Source organism: Ascaphus truei, chromosome 3 (genome assembly GCF_040206685.1).
Source record: "Ascaphus truei isolate aAscTru1 chromosome 3, aAscTru1.hap1, whole genome shotgun sequence".
Classification (NCBI taxonomy): domain Eukaryota; kingdom Metazoa; phylum Chordata; class Amphibia; order Anura; family Ascaphidae; genus Ascaphus; species Ascaphus truei.
The window spans coordinates 60,688,816-60,715,636 of NC_134485.1; the positions used below are offsets into that span (position 1 = coordinate 60,688,816).

The following is a 26,821-nucleotide window of genomic DNA, read 5'->3' on the forward strand; positions in this document are numbered from 1 at the left end:
AGAAATACAGCGTTACACAAATTACCTCATATTATATTGTATGTAAATGCAAAATGTTATATTACCATCTCGTTTCAATGTATGTCCTATTTTCTGACAATCGGATATCAATTCCCAATTTATTTCAAACACAGGTGTATGTTTCAGAAGTTGCCGTTTTAAATTGTATTTTATGCTCTGTTCAATTAATTTAATGTGTCGTGCAAAAGATGAGATCCACTATGTGTGGAAACATCAGTATCATGGCCTGTATACATGTATTAATATTCCCAGACAATTTCATTGTTCTATCTGTTACCACTGTTGAGGTGGGACACTAGATAATTGTTTGAGGCATTTTTGCAGAGGGAGGTATACACATTGTTTGCTTTGAGTGCTCAACCTACTATTGTGTTTGTCAAAAGATTTAAAAAAATTAAGATCGGAGGTGGGGTGTGGAAAGTGTTGCAATTGATATCTTGATCTGCTTTCTAATATTGTTTAGATTGTAAACAGTATTGTATAGATTTTTTTGCCTTCGGGGAAAAATATGTGGGGATTGTTATGTATTTCACATGCAAATCTTCCCATTTGTTATCTGTAGTCCAACATTCTCTCTTCCCTTCTGCTTGACACAGACTTTTCATTATTTTCTTTTGGAACCATTTTATAGTCCTATTTTATATGATTTAATTAAACGTTCTAGTAGCTGTATTTGCCTTGTAGAAGCGTAGATTTGTTGTTGATTGTGATCGCTTTTGGGGGGCCCACATGAGAGTTCTTCATACATGGTATTTTTCTTCAAATGTACTGTCAACTGTTCTACAAGGCAGTACACATACTTTTTATAAATTACATCAGTGGTCAAACTTGTAATGTTCATTAATTCCATATTATAATAATTTCACAGATCTTTAAAAATATGTATGGTTTGTGTATTTAATAAAGGGGTGTACCCCGCCCCCATCCCCATCATTTATGCCCTCTTCTTTTCTAACTGGCAAGCTGGTGAACTCAGTTACAGTGATGCTCTATGGCTGCTATTTTCCAACAATGGTCCATGCCATGAGCAAGCATTGCAAAGCAAAATAGATGCCCCACCCATGCCATTTGTGAACCTGTCCTTCTACACATGCACTGGTGCTCCCAAGATATCCCCAACTACCCCCAAAAAGCTGTAGAATGGAGTGTGGTCCCCAATGCAGGCTTCTTTATAAACCATATAGTTTGTGTAGCATATTTTCTTCTTAGGCACATACGTTTAGGTTATCAACATGTAAATAAAATCTGAAGCGGCAACAGGCAGCTACAAATTTGTTTAAAACTTCTCGTCATTCAGATCTAAATATAAATGACCTTCAATTATTTTATCTTCCACATGCATTTTTCTGGTCGATCTGGTTACCATGGGAATTAAGCAGTGCCCACATTCCTGTGCCAGTTTGAACTGGTTTTTTTCGGTCTTCCTCAATGTTATTAGAGGTTAGACGGCACTTGGAGTTACTGTGTACAGACTATGTCAACATATACAGTACATGAAACCACACAATTCACCAAAACTAAACCAATGATGCATATGATAGTACTTGCTCTTATAAACGGTTCCTGTGGAGTATTGTAATAGAAACTACAAGTTTTAAGTAATGCTTACCAAAATCTGGTAATTGACATTATATTTCTTGTATGGTAAAAAATCTGTTAAAGAAGAAGAATTAAATTCCCAACTTTAATAAGTATTGTAGAAAAGGTAACAATTGACTTCCTACAAATACTTCACTAGCAGACAGATTTGTATCTGCACATTACCAACTTACTTCCCTATTCGACAAAAACATGTACTATTTAAAATCTAACTATTTGACATCATCACACCTGTTCTGATGGGGGCACCAGGGAAATACATCTAGCCTCACTCTTCAGTTTTTTAATTGAGTAAGGCAAGCAAGAAAAACTGACAGAGACTTAGGCCTCGGACATGGTCAGCGCTTATGCGCTGACCCGTGCTGCTGCTGCTCGGCACTGAGCCCCTGCAGCCGCAATGAGAGCGGCTTTAGCAGGGGCTCGCACACGCTTGCGGAAGCGTATGCCTCACCGAGTCTTCAGATTTTCCTGCTTGCCTGCTTGCCGGAGCGCAGGGCCAGTCACGTGAGCGGTTCGCCCAATGAGGGCGAACCAGCTCCGTGACGTCACTGGCCCGCCCCCAGACCCGGGCAGCGCGCTGTGTAAGGCCAGGGAAAGCACCGCTTTCCCTTAGCCTCAGCGCACCTCCGCACTCTGCAAACAACTATGTCCCAGGCCTTAAAGAATAATGCACATATTTCAGAAGAACTTGCTCCAGTGCAGAGAGAGACCCAGACTTATTTAGGTTCTGCTAATGCCAAGCAAAAATTCCACATTATGACCGCTCAAGGACATTCTGAAGGATTAATAACCAATGCTCCTTTCTGGAAAAATAAATAAAAAAACCTATTCAAAGATCTGTCTGTCATAACTTATGAACAGCCTCCTAATCATCCTAGCCTGGTTATTAGAAAGAACACCACCCAATGAAGACCAATTCTTTGAAGTACAGTATATGTTTCTGCCACAGGAAAGAAATGCAAAATATGCAAACATATTTACATCCAAATAATGATTCCCACAGCAAAGAGCCATGTACATGCAATACATAATCACGTGCAAATCAAACAATGCTGTTTTTTCCAATGTATATCCAATGCAAAACACTAATTTGAGTTGGATTGGGAAACCAAAAAAAACAATGATTCCATGCACTACTACTGCCCCCAGTATACCTGTGACCAACCGTTAATTTGAATGCAACTTCTCTCTTGTTTAGCACAGGGAAGTAGGTTTATAGTATATTAACTTAGGTCCTTCGTTTTCAAAAAGAAAAGAGGTTGGGGCGCTCCCTATTTGTATAGGCTTGTGATGTTGCCTGTGTGGTAGTGTGTAACCAAAGAAAAGGTAGTGTATACTTGCCCTTGTTGTTTTCTGCAGCTGGACCAGTAGAGAAGATAAAGCCCGGAATCTTCTTGTAGTTGTAGTGGAGGTGGAGGGTTGGTCAGCGCACGGGATTTTGCTCAAACGTAGAGATAAGAGGATAGGAAGATATGGAACACGGTATTAGTGTTTTAGTAATCGAACGGTACAATACCTGACGAAGCATTATTGCGAAACTAGTTGTTCCCTGCCGGAGCCCATTGATTGAAGGACCCAGCAAGCCTGCTGACATCCGGTAAGACCTCCTCTTCCGGTCCCGCCGTCGGACGCGACCACAGGAGCTGTACTGGTGAGAGGAATATCACCGGACGATCAGGCTGATGCTGGGCTGTTTTAAAGCTGTACTGTGAGTGTTATTTTGACTTTGTTTTCTGTACCTAATAAATTCTATTTTGCTCACTCACCGAGTTCGGCCCTTTTCTTCCTATTTGGGCCCCCGGGAGAGAAGCAACTCACGTACTGCCCCCACCAGGAGGGTGAGAAAGTTATTGTTTTTAGCAGCATTCCGTGAAGGAAAGACTGCACATTAAACTCTGCTAACCAGCCCCATTATCCCCTTTTTACCTCAGACCAACAACAGGCTATGTAAACACACCCTGTTAGTCATCCACATATAGCACATATTCTGCTTCTGTTCATAAAAAACCACACAATTCCATTTAAATTTTATTTAAGGATTTTATTTAAGGATTTTCTAATCTATTTTTAAGCTATTTTAGAAATATATTTTTTCATATATTTATATATTTATATATTTTTACTTTTAATTACCAAGGTTCTTTAATTCCAAAGATTTTTAAGCTATTTTAAAAATATATTTTTCATACATTTTTAATTCCAAAGTTCTTTTGGCTGTATTGTACCGTTCGATTACTAAAACACTAATACCGTGTTCCATATCTTCCTATCCTTAGTTTTCAAAGTCAGATTCATAAATACACCAGAAACAAGGACAGTGAGATTATAATGTATCCATAGCACATTTATAGCACATTTTTTCCTCTGTGTATGTGGTGTCAACATCTCTCTATAGTCACGAATTGGTAATAGCAAATTGAAGTCGGTAATGGTTGCTGAAGTCAGCAGTTCACAACAGTTTCAGAAACTGCAGGGTAGATCTTGTGCAATGTCTGCTAATTCTTTTACCACCCAATACAACAATCAAGAACCCCTTCCGTGTGGGACTTCTTACTACCGTAAGGCCGTGCTTATAGTGCCGGCGACGCAACGTCGCCCGAAAACAAAAGCATTGCCGCCGCGTGCGCTTATAGTGCGCGCGACTGAGCACCGTCGTGAAATCTGGTAGCCGGCAAAATTAGATTTTTCAAGGGCTGTTGCGTCACATGACGACCCTTGAACCAATCAAATTGCCGGAATGACGCGACACCGCCGCCCGGCGAAATATAATTTTAGCCGGTGGGGACGGGTGACATCACCCGTCGTGTCACCATCGCCATCGACGGCACTATCGGCACGGCCTTAGTCTTCTACATAAAGTCTTACTGTCACATCTGAGGAAGAAACATTTACCGTTTTGAAACCGTGCACCAGATCACCTCTGTATAGGTTTAATGATGATCCAGTTAACGGTGCCACAGCCTACAAGGCTCCACATTGACTTTTTTGGGGATTGCGGGCCACAACCTTGTTTTGTTGTCTGCGTCTCTTGTTTAACCCAAGAGGTCAGGTTGGCGCGCAAATCCTGCGACATCACAGAAATAACATGGCATCTTGACTCAAGTGCTTCCCACTGGCACTCTATGTTCAACGCTTAAAGAATGTGGCATTTGTTTTTGGGATTAATGCGGTCACAACAGCTCTTCACTATCCATTAAACTATATATTTAAATAGTTTTGAAGAAAAATGTCCCAATGTGTTTTTTTTTTTTTTGCGCTATTCATTTGTCCTAGGAGGTACCATTCATGACATTTACATATATTTTTTTTTTATGTCAGGAAAAGGAGAAGCTTATTCAGGAGACAAGGAAGCGGTTTATGCAGGAATATTTGCAAGGTCAGTATTTAAATCTCCTTTGCAATAAACCAGCTCGGTTTGTTCTCACTGAAACTCATTTATTAAAGTGACTAAGTGTTCCACCCAATATTACATATTTGGAAGGGAGCTCTATGTGATGCTCTTTGTAACAGATTACCAACTTTATTTATTTATGTTTTCTTTGCTATTTTAGATTTGATTTTTTTTAAAGCCAACAAGATCATGCTCATATGGCAATGTCTGCAGTTTATTCTCACTTTCTCCAGTCCACCAGGAACTACTAAACTTTATTCCAGGCAGCTTCCCAAGATTAAAAATAAAGTATATGTCTGATCTTTATCTTCTCAGATAAGGTTCTTTGAGCTTTACTAACGTCACTACTGTATGTGAGGGGCACAAACACATTCTGTTCTGTCTCCTGTTTAAGTTCACTTCCTGGTTTCTTTCTGTTGCCCTGGCAACCTCCCCTTCTCTCCTCTCTGACTTGGGCAGCCCCTCCTCCCCTTGTCACTTGGTGAAGTCCTACCCCTAGTTCCTGCTCTGTTTGGGTAATTTCCTTCCTTTTTGAGAGCTGTACAGTTCTCCCACTGCTTCCCTGTGAGAAGGTTTGTCATTTACCTATCCGTATTTCTATTGTATGTGCCCATCCCCTAGTGTTGTATTTCCCTAGTACTTTTTCCCCTTTTTTATTTCTGTTTTGTTCCCCCATTAAAACCTTTCAGAGAATAAGAGACCTCCCTTTTGTATAGAATAGAATTGAGTTAAGCTGTCTGCTTCTACTCATTAGACACAGTGTGCATGAGTCAGAACACATTCATTTAGGTTTTGAGCTTCTTTTTTTAGGAAGAAAATACCCAGTTTAAAAATCACTGAGCAGTAAAAACAAAATACAGGCATACCCCGGTTTAAGGACACTCACTTTAAGTACACTCGCGAGTAAGGACATATCGCCCGATAGGCAAACGGCAGCTCACGCAGGCGCCTGTCAGCACATCCTGAACAGCAATACCGGCTCCCTACCTGTAACAAACCTGTGCGCAAGCGAGGAGACTATAGAGCCTGTGACACATGTGTTATTTACATCAGTTTTGCACGTATATGACGATTGCAGTACATTACATGCATCGATAAGTGGGGGAAAAGGTTGTGCTTCACTTTAACTACATTTTCGCTTTACATATATGCTCCAGTCTCATTGCGTATGTTAATGCAGGGTATGCCTGTGGAGGTGAAAACAGCCCCATATTGTACATTAGTGTGAAGAAATCTTCTAAAAAATAAACAATATACAGTACATGCAGGTAGAACTCACCCGTTAATATATATATGGATGGAATTCTATGCAGTTTTTGAACTTTATACAGTGTCACCCACCATGCACCTTCTTTTGGGGAGAACTCTTAAATAGGTGGTCCCAGTGTAGGCCGGTCATGTTCCAATGTTCCAATACACAGAGACAATTATCACAATTACAGTCCTGTGACTAATCATTTTAAACTCCCCAAAAAGCGTGTACATCACAGGGAAATTATCTCCTAAGCTGGGAGGTACCTGATAGTAAAACAGCAGTGATTTTGCATTGGGAAGCCCGACCGCTCAAACAATGTGTTAAAAATAAATACATGTTATTAAGCAGAGTGTATCACTGCTTTGTGATAGAACTAAAAATGGCACGATTATCAGGTCACATGAATAAAAACATGAAAAGAATCAAACGTATGCTTAAGCGCAAATGATTAGTCTTATTGGATAGGTATTTCCGTGGTCATTTTTAGCATTGTTATAGCCTAAATGTTTGTGGGTTTCCTTACATTTGTATTGGAAGGTATAAAAGTTGATGAGCGGACATGTTTATCATGGGCAGTTTATGCTTTAGTTATAATAACAATAAAATTTTTACAATGAGTCAGCCAAATTTCCCTAAAAAAAAACCAGAATAGCCACAAAAACTGCAAGGTATTATTGGATGAAGGATAACTGTAAAAATAAAAACAAGGGATACAGTGCAATTATTAATATTTTTATGCTCTGTTTTCATGATGCTTGAATAGAGACTTCCTGAATTTTATCGCATAATTAATTTGACAGTGAATTGTGTGAAGATCCACTATGTGGCTGGTTAATTTGTACTAATTAATGGTGAAAGGTATACAACCACATATTTTCTTCTGCTATAAGCAAGCTTAGTTTTAAGGATGGTCATTGTACGACGTTGAGATTTTCTTTAGAAAAATGGTAGTACTTGTAACTTGCAACTTCTTATGTGTTTAGCTCCAAGTTGATTATAGAGGAGTTACATCTTTTGCATTCTATTTGACTGTCAAAAGTGCCAATGTTTTTCTCCTGACCAGGACCGCCAACAGGGGGGTCTGCCGGGGTTGGTGTCCCAGGCCCGCTGACTGGGGGAGCCCGGCCGGCGCTGCACATTTCCCCTGACCTCTGGCCAGGCCCTGCTGCCGGTCGCGGCCAGGCCTTGACTCTCAGCTGCCTATAAGCCTCTTTCTTTCTCTGGCCCACGCCGCCGAGCTTCCACTGCCGGTGTGCAATGGGGCTCTCTGAGGTCAGCGCACGGCGCGCCAGAAGCTGGGTCAAGCTCACGTCTGCGTATGTAGATTCTGTTTAAATTTAGCAGAAAGGAGTTAAGATCTGGGAACACAAAAGTAGTCATCTCATTAAATGTTTTGTCAGTGTTTTTTGTGGCAAAATGGAACCCAATGTTCGCGTCTCATTTATTTTATATTGGAATGCTCATTGAACATTGTATTGTATGTCTTTATTTATATAGCGCCATTAATGTACATAGCGCTTCACAGTAGTAATACACGTGGTAATCAAACAAATAACAGATAATATAAATAACAGATCATGGGAATAAGTGCTTTAGACATAAAAGTAACATTAAGGAAGAGGAGTCCCTGCCCCAAGGAGCTTACAGTCTAATTGGTAGGTAGGGAGAACGTACAGAGACCGTAGGAGGGAGTTCTGGTAAGTGCGTCTGCAGGGGGCCAAGCTTTATGTATCATGTGTTCAGTATATCCACAGTGCTATTCATATGCTTCTTTAAGCAAGTGGGTCTTAAGGTGGGTCTTAAAGGTAGATAGAGAGGGTGCTAGTCGGGTACGGAGGGGAAGGGCATTCCAGAGGTGTGGGGCAGTCAGTGAAAAAGGTTTAAGGTGGGAGAGGGCTTTAGATACAAAGGGGGTAGAAAGAAGACATCCTTGAGAAGAACGCAAGAGTCGGGATGGTGCATAACGAGAAATTGGGCTGAGATGTAAGGAGGGGCAGAAGAGTGTAAAGCTTTAAAAGTGAGGCGAAGAATGGAGTGTGAGTTGTGGGATTTGATCGGAAGCCAGGAGAGGGATTTCATGAGGGGAGATGCTGAGACAGATCTAGGAAAGAGTAGAGTGATTCTGGCAGCAGCGTTTAGGATAGATTGTAGGGGAAACAGGTGAGAGGCAGGAAGGCCGGACAGCAGGAGGTTACAGTAATCAAGACGGGAGGAATGAGGGCCTGAGTCAGAGTTTTAGCAGTCGAGCATCAGAGGAAAGGGCGTATCTTTGTTATATTGCGGAGGAAAAAACGACAGGTTTTAGAAATGTTTTGAATGTGAGGGTCGAATGTGAGAGAGGAGTGGAATGTGACCCCTAGGCAGCGTGCTTGGCCTACTGGGTGAATGATGGTAGTTCCAACAGTAATGTGGAAGGAGGTAGTAGGGCCAGGTTTGGGAGGAAGTATGAGGAGCTCTGTTTTAGCCATGTTGAGTTTAAGGCGGCGGAGGCCATCTAGGATGATATAGCAGAGAGACATTCAGAAACTTTGGTTTGTACAGCAGGTATAAGGTCGGGTGTTGAAAAGTATATTTGTGTGTCGTCAGCATAGAGATGATAATTAATTAATTAATTAATTGAACATGATAGTCTGAGTGCAAGGATAGCTATGGGGTTTTTTCTGCTGGGGCTTCAGGGCTATTTATTGTAACATATACATTGTAATGCATTCAAGTTTTCGTTGTGATTAAATAATGGAACTTAAAACAGGGTTGAGGATATGTTTAAGAAAATGTACAGAAACACTGCTGTGCTCATACAGTAGATAGTGAATGACTAGATAGTTGATTACAAAGCATTTCCAAATCTAGTAATCAGTGAAAAACCGTTCTGTATGGTCAATTTTGCATCCGTTCACCTGTTGTGGTATGGAGTTCCGGCTTCATCTACGCCACAATGACAATTTGTAACATAATTTCCTATTTTGCTTCCAACTCTGCATTTGCTTTTTGTTTTTTCCATTTTCTACTCGCAAGTTTGAAGTAAAGCATGAGTTCTGCTTGATGATAATTATCTGCAACTGCTGTACTATCAGCATAAGGCCGGGTCCAGGCTGAGAGTGCACGCTTGTGTGCTAGGCGGTGAATCACATGATGTCAATGTGATCATCTATAGTGTGTGCCCGTGAACGTTCCATGGAGAGCAGCATGAGGGGACAAATTATTTTGTATTTGTCGTGCGATGGCCGGGTCACGTGAGCGGGTCGCCCAATGTGGGCAAACCAGCTCTGTGACGTCACGCCCGCCCCACCCTGCGCGAAACGGCACATTTCTAAATTGCCAGGAATCTCCCCAGCTTCATCAGCGCGTGATGTCCCAGTGCTCGAGAGCACGCTTTCAGCCTGGACGTGGCCTAAGATGAAGGGTTTTATCTGATGGGTACGACAGACTATATGGTGCTTATTTAATAAAGTTCAGTAGCATCAATTCGTCACTACCGTATGAAAACTCTTGTTAACTTGAATGAGCGTTTTCCTGTGGTTGTGCCTAATCGACACTTCTTGAATAAGCCCCGGTGATTAGGTTGTTATTAAATATTGGCGTCTATTCACACCTTTTCATTATTTCAAAATTAAATCATGTCCTCTCATGTCCATAACCCTTTTGTATCACTAGACAACTCCGGTAAATATGACTCTCGGGATGTGGAAAGGCTGCAGCAGGATGATGCCTGGATGGAAAGGTATCTGTTCTGGAGACGCAATGTAATAGAGGATGCAATGAAGATGATTGATGAAAGCCTAAAGTGGAGGAAGGACATAGCTGTAAATGGTATGAGACCATAACCTTTTTAATAATATAGAAATTGAGTGTCTTATGCATCCTTTTGCTTGCTTTTTATGTAATGTCACTACCCAGATCACCAGACGTTGACATTTCTAAGGTAAACATTCAAATCTATACCTGGAAACATTTTTTTATCTAAATGGGGAAGAAGGACAAGGTAAATAAAGATTAGGATTACATCGGTTAAATCCCTTTTAAACACATTGAAAACTTACCGTTATAATTTCATGTTTGCCAGGGAAAAAAGTTTACAGTTGCTTAAGTATATGTTTTTTATTTTTACCGAAGCGACTGTTCTTGTTTTTTTTCGACCGAAAATCTCCATTGATGTGATGTCTTTTGACTTGTCCTTGCTTAGAAAATTTATGTTTCCTGATCACCCATTACTTTTAATATGGGTCTAAAGCCCACAATCCGGTTGAATTGGGCAGAGTGCCTGATTGCAGTGTGACATGCTCATTACCTCACAGCAGCAAAATCTGCTAGTGATTGCTCATTTAGATTCAAACTTGTATAAAATCAATGAATGCTGTATAATGTATTAAGCTTTAAATGCAGCAGTGGTTTAGTTAGATTGATACTGCAGGGTCTATTCCCAGAGGAAGCAATAGCTATTATCGATGAATAGCATCTATTGCACTTTAGAGAGTAGACAGATGAGAGGCATTTGGAACATTCATATCTTCGTGTCATACCAAACTACTTTGACACAAGTCGGGCATCTTGGTGCAGACAGTGTCCAATAATTGGCATCAATGATTTATAGATTGTTTAACTGTCAAGCACCTTTTGAGGGATAAAACCATGTTTTCTTATTTATTTTTGCCGTTGCTTGTTCTTTGTACAGCTCACTGCCCAGTGACAAAGAAAAAGCTCTGTATGTAGGCAGAAATTCAGTTCACATTGTACAGTAAGCATGTGATAACATTTGACTAATTCCTAGCCCTTTTTAATCCATATGAACATTTAACCACTTTATTCTTAAATCTGGCTTGCCTTCAAAACTCCACCATTTACTACTGGTTTTCTCTCTCATACTGCCACTAACTCACAATTTATCAAACTTTCCAGACTGCAAAATTGTGACAATTGGTGCAGAAAAACAGTACAAAACTTACTATTGTGTTTTGTTTTTAATCTGGTGCTGCTTTTTGCCTGAGATTTGTAGCTGAGGGATGGTCATACATTACGTAAGTGGTTTCCAAATGTATCCCCTGAACAATTCAGCCTTACTGTACTATTTTCTAAGACAGATTGCCTATGATAGTGGGGTGGCTGTAGTACCATACCCAAATCACTTTAAATACCTGCTTGCTGCTATGCTCTCTTCTGTTTGTAAATTCAATGTGTGTTAAGCCACACCAGCCAGTGTCTTACCTTCTCAGTACTTGCTAAATCGCAGAGCATACCTTCCCATGCTACCAACCCAAGAAGCCCAGCCCCTGTCTCCTTCCCCAGGTTCTCTATAGGCTTTCCATTACTCCACCTTTCCCCCTCCCAGTCCTAGGTATTCCTCCACCTTCTCCTAGCAAATCCACCACCAGCCATTTCACTCCTCTACTTGGCAGCCTCAGCTGCTGATACTTCCAGGTAGTCCCGAGTCCATACCGCTGAATCTTGCTAAGACATCCTCCTACCACTGTGCCTCCCACTCCTGACTGGTCACACCTAACAAAGATGCAGGTCCCACCTAACCACAGAGCCAGGCTCTGCTGAGCTCCAACCATTCTCCCCGTAAGCCATTCAGCAACATCTCACTGCTTCCTCAGCAAGCAACATAGCAGCCTCAAGTGCCAGCCTGCAAGTCTGAGCAGTGCTCCTTCCCCTGTTAGCCTATCAATTCCTCTATTTTGGTAGCCTTATCCCACTATCTACAGCAAGGTTGGTTAGTTAACCCCCCCCCCTTTCATTTTACCTCCTCTAATACGTTTTCCCTCGCATTTCCCACCCGTCTATCGACCCCTTCCCACAAAAAAAAGAAAATAATTCACCACCGGGTTTTCTTCAGAAATCGTTTCACCCATCAGACATTTGTAGAGCTTCCATGGTGGATTTTGTAACCAGCTCCTCTTCTGATCCAAACAATGTTCCATCCCTATGTCCTCAAATTCACGTCTCTTCACCATCTATATGAAATTGGACTGTACCCATACTCATACAAGAATTGAATAAACTGGGCACCCCTCATTCCGCTACAACAACAACACAAAACGCAGACTTCTTTCCAGTTCATCCATCTTGAGCACCATTATACCCTGCTTCAGCACCTCCTTCATGTCCAACATCCTAGCTAACTTGCCCAGATTCTCAATGTTCTCAATGACCTCACTTCATTCCTATCTAACATCCAAGGCCACGCTGTTCACTGGAATTTCATGTTAACTTGCATCACCAATCCTGACAGCATCCAGACGCCATTCCCACCCATCTTCCTTGAGGTACAGCATTACCATCTCCCATCATCACTGCCTCTCATCCAGTGCTCTGTCATATGTATAAATACATTTTACAAGGCAAAGGTATTTGTCACTGGAGACCCGTACTTTTTAACACCTTTTTACCACCAGGGATCAATATAACCAGGCAGGCCAGACTAATTGAATAAAACAGAGTTTATTCTGTCAAGCCAGCAAATACACAATATACACTCGCCAACTGGGGGTCTGGGGTGAATTCTCTAGCCTCAACTAGGTGCAGGAGCCTGCTTCAATAGGCTTATCCTGTCTGTTTGTTTTTTTTCCCAGGTTTCTCAGTACTTCTCTCAGTGCTATCCGGCACAAAGCACTTTTTGAATCTCCCGCTCAGCTGTGTCTCCGATCAGCTCCACACACTCTCTGCTGGTTGGGCTTCTCCGGCACTTCTCAGCTTAGCACAGAGCTTGTGTATGCTCTTTTACACACAGCACTTTTTAAAAGCCCGCCAGCGAGGTTCCGATCGCCTCCACACTTGGTCTCACATTGTCTGTCTGCTTCCCTGCACCGCTGGTTGTCTTACATAGGCAGCAATGGCTATTTTTAACATAGAGAGGACTGGCAACCAATCACAGCGCGTATCGTGGCTGTGCAGCCAATCATAGGCTGAGCCTTGCCCGGCTGCACCAATGGGAGGAGCGGAACCGGCTTCAGTGCCCAGGACCGCCCCTGCATGACGGAACGGCTGGGAAGCGGGGAATTTGAAACTGCCTGTGGGCAGCGCGTCCACAGAGCTCAGCCCTGCAACGGCTCCCTTCGGCCAGCCCCAAATCTCCCGCTGGGAAGGTGCCTCCAGGTCTGCAGAGAACAAAGGCTCTACCCCATTGAGAGCCCATCCCCAGACCTGATATCGGGCACTTCCCTGCCCACCATCTGTCCCAGCACTCGGCCTCCCCTTCCACAATCTCTATGCAGGCACCTCGGCTAATTTCATTACCGGGGCTGCCTCCATAGAGATTAATACACAGTACATTGCATTACATTACATTTCTAGAACTTGGGCTCTAAAACTTGCTGGCTGGGCAATACATTACATAGGGAAAAGACCTGCATTACAATACATACGCGTACCCGCAAAACATGCGTACAGTAATAAAGTCCAGAAACACTTTACACATATTTCAGTTCCCCTCAATATCCCCGATCAGGGACCATTCCCAGGTTCTGAGTTTTCTACCTAGTTCCTACCGAGGGGTCAAACACATATATTTTACCCAGCCTATGAGCTCACATAGGCGGCCAGGGAAACATGATTTTAAGGGTTTAGAACGCACACATAGTATCCAGCTTAGGAGTGCACATACCTGGCCGAATACAGACGGTTTTGGGAAGTAGTTAGCCGGGCATCACCTTTTTTATTATATCAGACGGACTACCCCTACCATGACAGCACTAATCTAGTATCTCTCCTAATCTCTTCACAAGATCTCATAGAGAACAGAATCACATCTTGCGGCGACATCTCAGTCATCCTCAAGTGTAAAGATCTTCACTCAAAAATGTTAACTGTTCCAGAATTCTAAAGGAAAAATGGAAGAGAGCTCTGTATCTGTGTTCCTAAAAGTGAGCATAAAACATCTTGATGCAGAAACAATGTTGCATTTTCAAATAATCATGATCTAGCAAGATATCAGCAACGATACAGGTATCTTCTAAGTGAAATACTTGCCAGTGTATCCAGTCATATATAATGCTCCAATAAAGGGGATGCATGACCAAATGAAGGCAATGTAGGGGGATGACCAGGCTGACCAACTTAAATGAACAACCGGTTTCCACCTCCAAACACTCAATGTCAAAATCACTCCCCTGGTGCTAGACCGGATGAACTTAAAAGCATTAGAGAGATATATAAACTGCTTGAAGTTTAAAGTACTCACACTTGGCAGTAATATGTCCTGTAATCAGTGTGCAGTTGTTCCGTTAATCCAGAGAGAAGGTATCCCATGAAACACTCACAAAGCCCTGTGAGAGGAACCTCTTTCACAAAGGGCAGGCCAGCCCGAAACGCGTCAGAGGTTCCTCTCACAGTGCTTTGTGAGTGTTTTTGTGATGTGACCAAATAAAGAGTATTTTTTTTTACCAATTTTTGATCCAGCCACGGTCGCTTTCATTTCGGTTCAGCAAGCTGTGCACTGCTTGCACTCCCCCCCCCCCCCCCCCACAGGATACCTTCTCTCTGTTCCAGAATTCGTCCTAGCCTTAACCTTCTACAGAGACATAATTTGCTTCCCAACAGAAGAGGAATCGCTATTCAATTTAGTCAATTTGTGGTATAGATATGTAGGTACTACTTTCTATAACTACCATCGCTGATTCTCCACGAAAGCAGCAGCTGCTCATTTCTAATTCAATTCCAACCTAGACTAGAGCACACTAGACAACAAGTTATTCTGTCACCACTATGCTGGCCTAAGAGCAGCTGCATGTCAGTTAGGTGGCTCTTTTTCCCATCACCTCTCTGCCCTCTGTCTGTGTAAGACTCTCCGCTCAATTGCCATCTAAAAATTTCCTCCTCCCTTCCCAGCATCTATTCCTAACCTTTACAGTGACTGCCCTTAAGTGAACTGACTGGACAAAACTATCCATTACCTAGGTAACTCACAAATTTGAAATTATTTTAACTCGGGGATCCTTTGCCAGAATATGCAGTCTTCTGCATATTTGCTTCAAATGCCGAGCCACGCAAAGACCGTATGGCCAAAAATGCTTTCTCCAAACCACTGACAAGTACTCTTCAGTTAATATCTCCCCCTTGGCAAAAGTCTTCAAATACTGTACCATCCTTAAGTCTTCATACACTTCCTGATCTCTAGTTTCGCTCAAGGTTTTCACACCCATGTTTCCTCTATTCTTGCCTCCTCTCATGAGTCCCAACCTTTCAGCAATGCTTACACCATACAGAGTTGATCAACTTCTCAATAAAGAATTATCAAAGGCTATACGTAGGCTCTTTTTTTTTCTCCTTGATTTATCACCTGGAGAATTGGTCTAATTGGCATAGCTACCAGGAAGTACTTCCTTCAAAAAATACTAATTACTGTATTAACTTATTGGCACCATATTTCAAAGCAGTCCCAAGCATCAACTCTCTCTAATTCCTTCTGAAGAATTCTCCTTTATATACTCTTGCATATATGTTCCACTATCATTAGAAAAGACAGTTGGTCCAGTAATGTCCACAGAGTTCCTTGGACTTGCCTTAGATTTCGTAGCCACGGAAACAAGTCTACCCCTGGATAAACTACATTACGTCCAGAATGTAGTGAAATAATTTTCAGCAAGACATTTCTGTTTTAAAGCACTTCTAGGACACCTTAACTTCACCATGCGTATTATACCCGAAGGACGCTCCATTTCATACCTTCTCTCTCTCCTCCATCCTAGAGACACTTCAAACCATCTCCATAAATGCCTTGGCTATATCCGACCTAACAATGTGGACATATCTCCTCAAACACTGGGATGGCTGTTCCCCGTTTCCTTAAGTACCCACTTCCTCCTCTCCTCAAGTCTTTACAGAACCACCCCACACCTATGGCATCGCTGCCTTTTTCAGGATATTTGGAGCACTGCTGGCTGGCCACCCACCTGCACAAAATATTCCCTTCTCCAGTTAGTGTTCCAAATCTACCCCATCATTGCCTCCGCCTCAATGTGGTCCCATCTCTGGACCCATTTAAAAGTCCAATTGTACACAGATAAAGCTACTTCCGAAATCATCGATAAAGTTAAATAGTTATATTCCTCATTCATGTTATCCATGAGGAGATTGACATGGTTCTCCTTATACGACAAATTCAATTTCCACTGTAAATTCATCCGCAGTACCAACCTCCCAGCTGGCGCCCTCTCACACTTCCAATTGCAGACATTTTTCCATCATCCTACAACCATCTCGAATTCAACACAACATACAGCTTTCAATGATCAGTTCTCCTTCCAAATTCACCAACTCATCGGTAACATGCTCACACCTAACACTAGGAAACTCTACTGCTTATACAAAATTCAACAATTTATTTTCCCTTGCAGAACTTGCACCTCATCCATACTCCATGGAAATTATTTTGGCCTTCTCCACTTGCTCCTTTAAAACCCTCAAATTCTCATCTAGTATCAATCACTACCTCTTTGTTATTCATCCCAATCGGTCATCCAGATAGGCCTTCCATCATGGCAAACCCATCGATCAAGTTACTCTTAAAAGGGTTCCAAAAACACTCTTTACTACTTCAGAATCACCGCTTCCCAATCAAAGTTCCTCTGTTCTGCCAAATTCTAGACCTAAACGAAGAAAAATAAATACCAGTTGTGAGCATTCAAGCCTAGTGTAATTAAACAGTGTTAGAGACTTAAAAATTAACTTTTTAAGTAAATCACTAAAATAATATTGATAAGAAGACATAAAGATGCTGAATAAAAGAACAAAAACACACAAAATAGATAATCCGTGATCAATGTACAAAGAAACCTTCGTGAAGTTTTGTGCAGTGAGATACACACTAGTGAAACAATTGTCACAAAGTTTGTCTGTTTATAGAGGTGATGAATATCTTCCTTATCAGGACTTGATAACTAGCTGGGCATAAAGCCCAGATGGATAAAGCTAAATAAATTAGCCTGCCTCTAAGCTCTGCTAATGTATGTATGTAATGTATGTACGTATCTATCTCTGACAATAGTGGAATCTATGAAACCTCAAATACAGTGGCGAGAAAAGGTTTGTGAACCACAATGATACTTCAATTGCCACATTGATGACCCCTCTCTCCCTTTGGGCTTCCTGCTTTCTTTCTCTAACCTCTTCTTTTGGCCTTCAACGGTGGACTGCAGCCAGCACCCACAAGGATGGCCACTACTTAGACCTGGTTTTCACTAAAAACTTCTCTCTCCGATTTCTCCATTTCCCCTTTTCCTCTCTCTGACCATCATCTCATCTCATTCTCTCTATCTCGCTTCTCCCCTTCTCCACCTCAATCTACCCCCCTGGTTCTGCAGAAACCTGCGCTCTATTCACTCACCTGACTTTGAGTCCACTTACGCTCCTCCCTCTCCTCTCTCAGCTCTGCTACAGACCCTGACAACCTGGTCAGGAACTACAACTCTGTCTTGTCCTCGTCTCTTGATCTACATGCCCCGCTTTCTCTCTGCCGCCCTCGCCCTTCTAACCCTAGACCCTGGCTAAATTCCCACACGCGCATGCTGCGTTCCTCCACTCGCTCCTCTGAACGACTCTGGAGGAAGTCTCACACTCTCGCAGACTTCCTTCACTACAAGTAATGAAAAGTTCAGTCCGCGCTCTGGCTCTTTAAACTTGGAGTGTTGGTCCCTCTCAGTTCTCTTGCTGCTTCTGTGTTTATGAGGTGTCTCCCCCACCTCCAAATGTGGTCTCCACCGGAACCCCGATGGTGATACCAATATCAGCAAAACAAGAAAAAACACAAAAGCGCACCAAGATGAGAGATAGATAATGTATTAGCAACAAATAATAAAATTAGTAACTTACATATAAAATTTCTTTAATAATCCCAGATTCTGGTGTCTATCACAGGAGTAGGGCATCACATAGGAAGTATGAAGGGTAATCTCAGTTCTGAGAGATCAGACCCGCGCGCTGGGGCTGTCTCTGTTCACTCTCCTGTCCTCCACGTGTGAGGACAGGAGAGTGAACAGAGACAGCCCCAGCGCGCGGGTCTGATCTCTCAGAACTGAGATTACCCTTCATACTTCCTATGTGATGCCCTACTCCTGTGATAGACACCAGAATCGGGGATTATTAAAGAAATTTTATATGTAAGTTACTAATTTTATTATTTGTTGCTAATACATTATCTATCTCTCATCTTGGTGCGCTTTTGTGTTTTTTCTTGTTTTCCTTCACTACAAATTTATGCTATCCTGTTTCAACTCTCGCAAGCTAAACAAGCCTACCTTTCTTCACTAATCAACATGCACAAGTCTAACCCACGCCGACTGTTGCCTGTCTTTGACGCTCTACACCCTCAGATGCCTCTTCTTCCTCCATCTCCGCTCATGACTTTGCTGACTATTTTAAGGAAAAGGTGGAATCCATACGTCAGAACATCCCCTCTGTTTCTTCCTCCCATCCTACACCTCTTCCTAACTCTCCTCCTGCCTCCCTTGACTCTTTTTCCACTGTCTCAGAGGAGGATGTGTCGCTGTTGATCGCCTCTTCTCCCTCTACCACTTGCCCTCTTGACCCCATTCCCTCCCATTCCCTCCCATCTCCTAAAACCTCTTGCTCCTACTATAATCCCTACTGTCACACACATTTTTAACTCCTCCCTCTGCTCTGGAACCTTTCCATCCTCCTTCAAACATGCAACAGTTATACCATAACTCAAAAACATCAAGCTTGACCCTACCTGTCTTCTAACTATCGACCTGTCTCCCTCCTGCCTTTTGCCTCTAAACTCCTTGAACGTCTTGTATTCTCTCGCTTGCTCCATTTTCTCAACACCGTTTCTCTCCTAGACCCTCTACAATCTGGCTTCTGCACTGCTCACTCCACGGAAACAGCCCTCACTAAAATAACTGACGACCTCCATGCTGCCAAAGACAGAGGTCATTACACTCTGCTCATATTACTCGACCTCTCTGCAGCATTTGACACCGTGGACGACCCTCTTCTCCTTCACATTCTCCATACTCTTGGTATTCGGAACAAAGCTCTATCCTGGATCTCATCCTACCTCTCCCATCGTACTTTCAGTGTCTCTTCTGCTAACACCTCCTCCTCTATTGATCTCTCTGTGGGGGTACCCCAGGGCTCTGTCCTGGGACCTCTTCTCTTTTCTCTGTACACACTCTCTATAGTTGACCTAATAGCATCTTTTAGGTTTAAATATCACCTCTATCCTGACGACACACAAATATACTTTTCAACACCCGACCTTACACCTGCTGTACAAACCAAAGTTTCTGAATGTCTCTCTGCTATATCATCCTGGATTGCCCTCCACCGCATTAAACTCAACATGGCTAAAACAGAGCTCCTCATACTTCCTCCCAAACCTGGCCCTACTACCTCCTTCCACATTACTGTTGGAACTACCATCATTCACCCAGTAGCCCAAGGACGCTGCCTAGGGGTCACACTCTACTCCTCTCTCACATTCGCCCCTCACATTCAAAACATTTCTAAAACCTGTCGCTTTTTCCTCCGCAATTTAACAAAGATACTCCCTTTCCTCTGTTGCTCGACTGCTAAAACTCTGACTCAGGCCCTCATTCCTCCCGTCTTGATTACTGTAACCTCCTGCTGTCTGGCCTTCCTGTCTCCCCTACAATCTATCCTAAACGCTGCTGCCAGAATCACTCTACTCTTTCCTAGATCTGTCTCAGCATCTCCCCTCATGAAATCACTCTCCTGGCTTCCAATCAAATCCCACATCTCACACTCCATTCTTCTCCTAACTTTTAAAGCTTTACACTCTTCTGCCCCTCCTTACATCTCAGCCCAATTTCTCGTTATGCACCATCCAGACTCTTGCTTTCTTCTTAAGGATGTCTTCTTTCTACCCCCTTTTGTATCTAAAGCCCTCTCCCGCCTTAAACCTTTTTCACTGACTGCCCCACACCTCTGGAATGCCCTTCCCCTCCGTACCCGACTAGCACCCTCTCTATCCACCTTTAAGACCCACCTTAAGACACACTTGCTTAAAGAAGCATATGAATAGCACTGTGGCTATTCTGAACACATGATACATAAAGCTTGGCCCCTGCAGAAGCACTTACCAGAACTCCCTCCTACTGTCTCTGTACGTTTAAATAATGATGTAGATCTTTAGGTGTGAGTTTGGGAGGCCCCACCCTATATAAAGACAAGTAACTGTGTGAGTTTGGTCTTCACAATACAGGTGTGTGGAAACCTGTCATGCCACGATCAAAATTAATCTGAGTACCACAGAAAAGCAGTTATTTATGCTCATCAGTCTAGAAAGGGTTACAAAATAATTTCTAAGGATTTGGGGCCCCACCAATCCACTGTTGAACAAATGGAGAAAGTTGAAGACCACAGTCACTCTACCCAGGAGCGGTCGTCCTACCAAAATCTTTCCAAGAACAAACCGCCAAAACATCCAGAAAGTCACAAAGAATACCAGAGTAACATCCAATGATCTGCAGGCCACTCTCGCCATGGCTAATTTTTTTATTTATAAAATGTTTTACCAATAAATAATTCATTGAGTTACCTCTCATTTTCAAGTGTCCTGGGCACAGGTTTATGATGACAGATACATGGTTACATGAAACGATCAGGATGATACATTATATAACGAGACATTGCATGAACAGTTAAAGAGAAAATATGTTCTAGACATATATAACAGTTACAGGCCAGATTAAAATGTGAGACCGCTTTAGTTTTGAAAGAACTTAGACAAGTGGCAACTTTGAGAGTCTCAGATTGTTCCAGTTGTGGGGTGCACAGTAAGAGATGTAATAGCAGCCAGATACGTTGTTGAACGTTGGAACCGTGTGCAGTCTTTTGGAGTCAGATCTCCAGGATAAGTGCTGCGTGTGGTAGGTGTAAGGAGCTTGTTCAGATAGATGGGTAGCTTGCCCGGAAAGATGACATGTGTCTAGACACCGTTCGAACAGAAGAACCTCATCCCAACCGTCAAGCATGGTGGTGGCAGTGTGATGGTTTGGGGCTGTTTTTCTGCCTCAGGACCTGGATGGCTTGCATTATTGACACAACCATGAATTCTGCATTGTATTAGAAGTTGCTAGAGGAAAATATCAGGCTATCCATCCGTGAGGTGAAGCTGAAGCGAAAGTGGGTCATGCAGCAGGACAATGATCTTAAACATACAAGCAGATCTACAAAACAATGGCTGCATAAGAAGAAATTCATCATTTTAGAATGGCCTAATCAAGATCCGGACATAAACCCCATCAAAATGTTGTGGCAGGATCTGAAGTGAGCTGTCCATGCAAGGAAGCCCTCAAATGTCACTGAATTGAAGCAGTTCTGTATGTAGGAATAGGCCAAAATTCCTCTAAACGGATGTGAGAGACTGACCAGCAGTTACAGGAAATGCTTAGTTTAAAAAATTGCTGCTGAAGGGGTACTGAATCCAAAGGTTCACCTACTTTTTCACACATGGATATGGAATGTTTAATCATTTGTGGATAAATAAATGTTGAAAAAGTATCATGTTTGTGTGTCATTTGTTTGATCAGGATATCTTTATCTATTATGAGGACTTAAATTAAGATCTAATACATTTTTTTAGGTTTTAAATATTTAAAAAGCCTAAGTGGCTCACAAACCTTTTTCTCGCCACTGTAGGTATAGATAATTCTGTTATTGACCGTATTAGAGTGCTCCTCTGTTTCCTACGTTAATTATAGATGGCTAACTCCCTTCAAAAGTGTCAACCTATATTCAATACAGTTAAATGCATATCTGATTCTGTGGGTTAAGCTTATTCTATTATAGTAGAAATATATATCTTCATATAATATATGGGACAGGTATGATAATGGTTTACCGCCATGCAATTAAATCAATATACAGTACACTATAATATGAATAACAGTTCATTGATAGTTTCAGCCTCCTATAATTGGACTCCTGTCACTGTATCTCTAATTTAATTTAAAAAAAAAAACCCCCCATAGTTTTCAAGAATGGGAGCAGGCTGATATTTAAAGTAATTGGGGTAGGGGCCTGTGGCTGCTCCCACAATCGGAGGAAATCTGCCTTAGGCCGCGTCCAGGGTGAAGATGAGCGTGCGTGCACACACAGTACGACAATGTGATTGTCCTGAGTGTGCGTGAGTGCTCTGTGCTCAGCGGCTTGCCAAGACATTCTTTTGAATTTGTCGTGCTTGCCCTGGTCACGTTCGCGGTTCAGCCAATAAGGGCGAACCACTCACTTGACGTCACGGCACGCCCCCCTCGTGCTCGCAACTACACTGGACACTAATCGCCCCTGCTCTCATGGCACGGAGCTCGAGCTCGAGCGCGCTCGCTCTCAGCCTGGACGAAGCCTTAGGCCCGGGCCATAGAGGTGTGGGGAGAGCGGAGGCGCGCTAACGCTGAGGCTCGCCTGCTTCAGTCAGCATGATTTCACGGACTTGCAGGCGAGCCAGCGTGCGCGAAGGGAGCCGGGGGGAGGTGGTTGGAGGCGGGGCAGTGACATCGCTGGGCCAATCGCCCGCGACGCACTGACGTCAATGTCACGGCGCCGACGTCACGGCGTCGTGACGTTGACGCTGCTGTGCAGTGATTGGAGGTTTTCAGCCGACAGCGCGCTGAAAAACAGCTTGGCGCTCGGCTGAAACCTCCCAACTCCTCAGCACGCCTGCGGACGCTCGCGTGAGCCCCCTCTCAAGGCATCCTCATTGAGGATGCAGGGACTCGGCGCGGAACTGGTCCATCTATGGACGCAGCCTTAGACTTGTGGGTTAACCTTATTCAGTATGAGTAAAATATACAATCCTATTATATATGGGATAGGAAACTGCAATTCAATACCATCTGCAGTTCTCTATATACCTGTACCATCCTTTCTATATCCACTGCTCTGTAATAAGTAATTTACTAGGCGCTTAAGATTTATAAGTACACGCTGGCTTCTTACAAAGATATGTCTGCACTAGGGTATATCTTCATTCTAAGTTCACTCAAGAATTGGTGCGGCCTCATGAACTTCCAGAAATACATTTTGTCTTCACATTATAGATGTTGGGCGATGGAGGTCTTCCTGCTTAGTCCTACATTCCCAATCGAGTATCAGAAATTCACCTTTTTCCACCAACCTCTTAAGCCAGAAGGGAGGGCCAATCCTTCAGCAATAGATCCCTGGAGGTTTGCTTCACTGGGGTTTTTTCCTCTCCTGAGTGCCGTAGGGTCGACTCCTCGTGAGTCCACAGGTTTCTCCTTTTTTGTCACTCTTCCATGCCATTTCTCCACATATGGTCAGGCCAAAGTTTGTTCACATTGTCTCGTCCTTGTCAGTCCGCTGTAGGTTGCACACACAAGTCTAAGGCAGATGTCCTGTGATAGTGTGTACAGCCGTAGGCCCCTACCCATACCACTTTAAATACCTGCCTGCTCCTAAGTTCCCTCCATTTGCCACTTAAGTATCCTCCACCCTCTTATTCTTTTATGCTCCATAAATCTCTACTCTAGAACGGTCTCTCTTTCAATGCCAACACTCGCATCCACATAGGCCAACATTTATTCCAATTCTTTCGTTTCAATAAAAATTATGATCAATTCAAGGTCATAGTTCTAAGATAGCATGGCAGATATGTATCTATTCTTCAGTCGGACAGTATTTATTTATAAAATATTTTACCAGGAAGTAATACATTGAGTTACCTCTCGTTTTCAAGTACCGTATGTCCTGGGCACAGAGTTAAGACAAATAATAGATGGTTACAAATACAGTTACATAAATGAACAGGGTATACATTATATACAAGACATTGCATGCACAGTTAAAGAAAATATATATTATGGGTGTATGAAACAGTTACAGACCAGATTAAAATGTGAGACAGCCTTAGATTTGAAAGAACTTAAGCTGGTGGTGGATGTGAGAGTCTCTGGTAGGTTGTTCCAGTTTTGGGGTGCACGGTAAGAGAAGGAGGAATGGACGGATACTTTGTTGAGCCTTGGGACCATGAACAGTCTTTTGGAGTCTGATCTCAGGTGATAAGTGCTGCATGTGGTAGGGGTGAGGAGCTTGTTCAGATAGCTGGGTAGCTTGCCCATAAAGAATTTAAAGGCAAGACAGGAAAGGTGAACTTTGCGCCTAGACTCTAGTGATGACCAATCTAGTTCTTTGAGCATTTCACAGTGATGTGTATTGTAGTTGCATTGGAGAACAAAACGACAAATTGAATTGTAGAGGGTGTCAAGTTTGCTAAGGTGGGTTTGAGGTGCCGTGCCATATACTATGTCTCCATAGTCAATAAGCAGAATACATATCCACAGAACCCTTTGTCTTTTGGAGACACTATCTATTTTGCAAGAAGGTGTGTGTTGGGATAAAGAACCAATAATTTAGGAAGCTTAATGTTATGCTTTGTTTCTTCTGGAAGAAAAAAACTTTGAAATAGTGATGTATGTACCCTGGATGAATTCATATTGTAGTCAAGCTCAGTCAATTACAAACGGGGATATGTTGAACATTAATGTCTCCTCTAATGCAAAGGCGAAAGTGAATTTATTTATTTTTTGGTTGCCAAATAATCTAATAACTTTTTTATTTATTTTTAGACCTGAATGAATCCGTTATTCCCAAGTGGTGTTTTGACTCTGGTGCTACCTTTCTACATGGATATGACAAAGAAGGCAATAAACTCTGTAAGTTTAAATATACATAGACTGTGTTTGTGTTATGCCCTTTTATTGCTGGTGGGGAGTACAACAACACATAGAGCAGTGTATTTCATTTTTCCGTTTCACATGTTGTAACATTTATACATCTCGGGTACAAGGTAACACCATAGTAGTTAGTACAACAATGTGGCTACTTCAGTACCTTTAAAGTACCTTTTAAAGTAGCAATTCTCCCAGAAGCCTATACAGTATGAATTTTTAACGCCTAGGTTTACTAAACTTTGATATTTATATTGCTCTGTTCATGGTAAAAAAAAAAAATACTTAAAAATGAATTCGTTATTTTTACTGCTGTATTTACAAAAGGTTTAGCTCTTAAATAACGCATCAATAACTCATTATATTGCAACGATAATTGTGGTCTACAGTAAATTTTACTCCCTGATCGTTAATTAGCATACAAATATGTATGTATTGCTTAATTATGCAAGAGCAATAAAACGAGTTCATGTAACTGGTCACTTCTCAATAAGGTCGTTGTATAGTTGTAGTTTATGCTATTAGAAATGTAACCCCTCTTATTTCCCTGTATGTGTCATGGCGGGGGACTGAGTCCACTCTCCCTTGGCATACCATAGTCAGACCAACCAGACGAGACTTATGTATATATTTACTGGTGCTTTATAGGTGCACCACTGGTGCACTCTTAACCCGGCAGCCCTCACCTTTAGATTAACCACTATTTGCTTAACACAATATACTATATATACATTACGCAGTAAGTAATGATGCTGCTCTATTATTCCTTGTATTGTCCCAGCGATCAATGTAGCAGCCAAAAAGGTCCAAATTAATGCCGGAACGGCGTTGGAGTTCTTATTTTTTTTAGATGATGTGTTTTCACATTGCAGGCCTATTAAGGGTGAAACATTTATGAGGTGTTTGTGCGAGTTTAATACACAAAAGATACTTGAAATTGCAGGAAAGGGCCTCCTGTCTGTTATTCAGGGTCACTTTAACAGTCCGACAAGTATCTGAATCGTTCTTGTTGTAGGCTCTTCTCATAACCCACTTTCACTCTCCATCTATGAGGGACAGGCTGTCTCTTCAGTCCCTCCCACTGACAGCTGGGCTGTCTCCCTGTGCGCCTCTCAGACTGGCACCTTCTGTCTCTGTGTGTCTCTAAAACTGTCACTAGCTGTCTCTGTGTCTATATCAGAATGGCAGTTGGACTTTCTCTGTCTTTGAAACTGTCTGCTGCAACATTCCAAAAGGTCTTTGTTGCAGGGTACATGCAACGACACACGTGGGTTTCTTGACAAGGCTTATTTATTCAGCCTTAAAAGATATACAGCACACAAAAACAAAAATAGCTTTTCATCAGCAAACAAAAAGAAAACTGGCTTTTTCTTCAGCAGACAAAACAAAACAGTTTCTCTTTAGCAGACAGTGTAAACATCAGGCAGTTACCCTTCTCTATGCAGGAGACAGGCAGTTCATAATTCATGTACTTTGAATAACAGACCTTGTTTCAGTAATCTCTCCAGCAGCTTACTCCCTCTCCTCAACAGCCACCTTCATGTGTCTACAGCCTGGGTTTTTAACACTCCTTGATTAGACAGCTGGGATCCACTAATTGTCCTGAGGTTCCCAGCTGAAGTTAACCTAGTCAGTGCTACACTGCAGACTAGACATAGGTTTTCCAGGCATATAGCTGGTGACTTTTATTTACCCTGTCACATTCCTCCCCTGTTAGTGTGTGGCTGGGGCTACGCACGGCTGAAGCCCGACCATCCTCCCCTTCTCTAGAAAAGAAATCAGCATTTACGTTCTCTCTTCCCGGCCTGTGCTGAATCTCAAATGAAAAGGGTTGGAGGGCCATATACCACCTAGTCAACCTAGCATTGGAATCATTCATACTATTTAACCACT

At 42.4% G+C, this 26,821-nt stretch overlaps 1 protein-coding gene across 1 annotated transcript in view; it reads left to right on the forward strand.

Annotated features, from left to right (window-relative positions):
* Positions 1–26,821, forward strand: part of MOSPD2 (motile sperm domain containing 2) — a 96,230-nt gene that overhangs the window by 2,091 nt on the left and 67,318 nt on the right. The window contains exons 2-4 of the mRNA XM_075594098.1: positions 4,939–4,996; positions 9,921–10,076; positions 24,827–24,913. Of these exons, the coding sequence (XP_075450213.1) occupies positions 4,939–4,996; positions 9,921–10,076; positions 24,827–24,913 (301 nt within the window). The remainder of the gene's footprint in view (positions 1–4,938; positions 4,997–9,920; positions 10,077–24,826; positions 24,914–26,821) is intronic.